This window comes from Psammomys obesus, unplaced genomic scaffold, assembly GCF_907164565.1.
Source record: "Psammomys obesus unplaced genomic scaffold, mPsaObe1.curated_primary_1811, whole genome shotgun sequence".
Classification (NCBI taxonomy): Eukaryota; Metazoa; Chordata; class Mammalia; order Rodentia; family Muridae; genus Psammomys; species Psammomys obesus.
Window position 1 is genome coordinate 5357422 of NW_026586662.1, and position 3191 is coordinate 5360612.

Consider the following 3191-nt stretch of genomic DNA (forward strand, 5'->3'; position numbering starts at 1 on the left):
CTGGTAAGGTGCTTTTCCCTTAGAGGGAGGTGATCAAAGAGCCATCCATTGAGTTAAAGTCAGAGACAATCTCTGTTCCCAGTACTAGGGAACCCAGTTGGAGACTGAGCTGCAGTGGGCTACATCTGTGCAGGGTTTCTAGGTTATTTCCATGCATGGTCCTTGTTTGGAATATCAGTCTCAGAAATGATCCCTGTGCCCAGATTTTTCGGTTCTGTTGCTTTCCTTGTGGAGCTCCTGTCCCCTCCAGGTCTTTCTATCTCACCCTTCTTTGTATGAAACATTTTTAAAAGAACAAATATATAGACTGTGATGAAATGGAAACATTCACATTTTTTTATGGAACATGAATGATGCTTTTCTCTTCATATGCAGCTCATATTCTACATTTCTGTACAACTGGACAAATAAAAGACAGACATAACTAACCCATTTCTGGAAGTAAAAATTCAACATGAGTTTGGGTTTTTTGTTAATTTTATTTTCGATATATAAATTCTCAGTATACAAAATTATGTTTTAATACATTTATTTCTTACAGTATTTCTCAGAGCATGTTGGAAACTAGAAAGTGAACATAAGTATTTTTGTGGGACTATGTTCAAAAAGTGGCAGATTTTACAGAGAATCAGTATACCATAAAACATGTATGTTCAGGACAGAAATAAGCACTATAAAATGTATAAAAGCAGATTTTAAAATACAAACACAGAATGTTTTAGTTAGAGTTTTAAAGATGCTTTTTTTTCTTCTCTTTACTTTTCACCTCAAAAGTAATAAACACTTTTGAAGCAGCATGTATTGTAGCACTTTTGATTTTCTGTTGTACAGTTAATGAACCTGGGAGTCTGGATAGCTGATGATCATCAACTTGGCCTTCCCATTCTCTTGTTTCTTCTTCTTTGATTAGTAAAGGTTTTCCCAGAGTTTGGCCAACGAGGTCACAGACTTCATGAGCTTTGCGCCAGGCATTCTCAACAGCAGTGAGACAGGCTTGCCGTCTTAGGGATTGAAAATAAAGATTAATACGACACTAAAAGAACTGCAGCAGTCAATCATTTTATTTAGAATGAATAATTTGAAGGTGTGCTTAACTTACCGAAGATTCTCAACAGAACCTGCAGTGTGATAGAAGTCAGGTGGGCTGATGACAACAGAGCTATCTAGCTTTTCAACTAGAAAATTACAAATAGTTTGCATTTTTCCAAATTCAGTAAATGTAATGCAGACCTGTAAGTGAAATGATACTTGATGTTATTTTCGTACCTCATGTAGTTTTAAAGCCAGGCTAGTGGTGGAGGTGGCGTACTCTAAGTTCTAGGCCACCCTGCTTTACAAACCAAGTTCTAGATCAGCCAGGGCAACACTGCAAGACTGTGTCACAAACAAGCAAGCAACAAAAGTTAGAAAGGAAGGAAGGGAGTAAACACAGATTATAAGGTCCTTTTATAACAACAGATAACAAATACACCTAATAAGAAAAAAAAAAAAACACTTAGTACTCATAGCTATATTATTCTCTCATTAAAGACTTCTGATTAAAAAATTTTAAATGATCTAATATTAGCTTGTATATTTAAAAATCCTTTTAAACTATTTTAAAGTTTATTCATTTTCACTTTTTCTGAAATTGGAGGGTTCTCCCTTTCAGCTTTATTATTTATAACTTCTAACCCTGGTACTGTTTCCGACTTCTTAGTCTAATTTAGATTAGTCAGTTAGATTTCTGAGTGGTAATGAGTATGCCACCCTAAGCTGACTCCACTCAGGTGAATATCCCCTTCCAGTGGCCCTACTATATGCAGAAGTGAGTCTATGTCCATTTGTGTCCACTGAAAAGTATGGAGCAACAGTCTCGTTTCAGTAAAGCTAGTCTTTTAAGCTTTTTATGGAAGACTAACTCATTCCTATTAAAGTGCCTTGCACAATCTTAACCTGCTAAAACAAATATGTACCGTTTTAGGGGAGGAAGAAATGAAGAGAAGCTGACCTCATAGCATTCAGCATGGACAGCTGTGTTTAACCATAAATGTTATCCAAAGAAGAGCAATGTTCCATCTGGCTTTAACAGTAAACACTGGTCAGAGCAACAGGCAAGACAGCAAAGATTTAACGGAGCACTTTAAATTGCAATAGACAGGGAAACTCAAAAGCCTGAAGTTGCTAGTGAGTCAGTATCTCCATTTAAATCCATCATCAATGTTCTTTCAAAAGCATCATTTTAAGATCTACTTACTTTGATTTTTATGTGTACAGGGGTCTACATGTATGTCTGTGTACCATGTGTGTGCTATGCCTGTGGAATCCAGAGGAGAGTGTCAGATCTTTTTCAAGACAGGATTTCTCTGTGTAGCTCTGGCTGTCCTGAAACTCACTCTGCAGACCACACTGGCCTCGAACTCAGAGATCCACTGGCCTCGGCCTCCCAAGCACTGGGATTGAAGGCCTTTGTCACCACCGCCTGGCTACTGCCAGTGCTCGTAAACACTGACACAACATCGCTCCAGCCCCAAAGACTAATCAATCAATATCAGACCTCTGACGTGCCCAGGTTGATCTCAGATCTGGGTTGGCTGCCAGGCTAGCCTGACAGGACACTTTTGTGGAACTTCACCATACTGGGCCTCTGTTCAGAGGATGAGGCATGGTTTAGGTCATCTGCCTATGGATCCTTTCAGAGTACCTTTTTTTTTTTTTTTTTTTTTGACCAAAATCCCAGGGCTGGCTGCTTCTGTTTCATCCTTGGGAATAAGAGCTGTATAGCTTCCTGTTGTTCTGACAGATCTTGACCTACTAGACCTATAGAGCACTACACGAACTTGGGGCCTCTTTTCAGAACCCCCTATCATGAATCCCACCTTTGCCCAGTTTCTAGGAAGTTTGAGGAAGTGATGTACTCAACAGAATCAAGACCAAAGACTATTATGGTCTTCTGGGTTAAAATGAGACACCAGCTTTCATGAGAAGACCAAAGGGCGAGCCCTAGAGAAGCAGAGAGGAACTAAAAAATGTGGGGTTTCTTTTCTCTCCTTCCTTTTCTTTCTTTTCCTTCATTCCTTTCTTTCTCTTTCTTCCTTTCTTCTTTCTTTCTTTCTTTCTTTCTTTCTTTCTTTCTTTCTCTCTTCTTCCTTCCTTCCTTCCTTCTCCTTCCTTCCTTCCTTCCTTCCTTCCTTCCTTCCTTCCTTCCTTCC

At 39.0% G+C, this 3191-nt stretch overlaps 1 protein-coding gene across 2 annotated transcripts in view; it reads right to left on the reverse strand.

The window, feature by feature from the left end:
• Positions 1 to 465: 465 nt before the first annotated feature.
• Positions 466 to 3191, reverse strand: part of Irak1bp1 (interleukin 1 receptor associated kinase 1 binding protein 1) — an 18484-nt gene continuing 15758 nt past the window's right edge. For both annotated transcript variants that reach the window (XM_055602514.1, XM_055602513.1), the window contains 2 exons: positions 1100 to 1230; positions 466 to 1001 (listed from right to left, as the gene is read on the reverse strand). In XM_055602514.1, coding sequence (XP_055458489.1) covers positions 731 to 1001; positions 1100 to 1230 — 402 coding nt within the window. In that variant the 3' untranslated portion in view covers positions 466 to 730. The remainder of the gene's footprint in view (positions 1002 to 1099; positions 1231 to 3191) is intronic.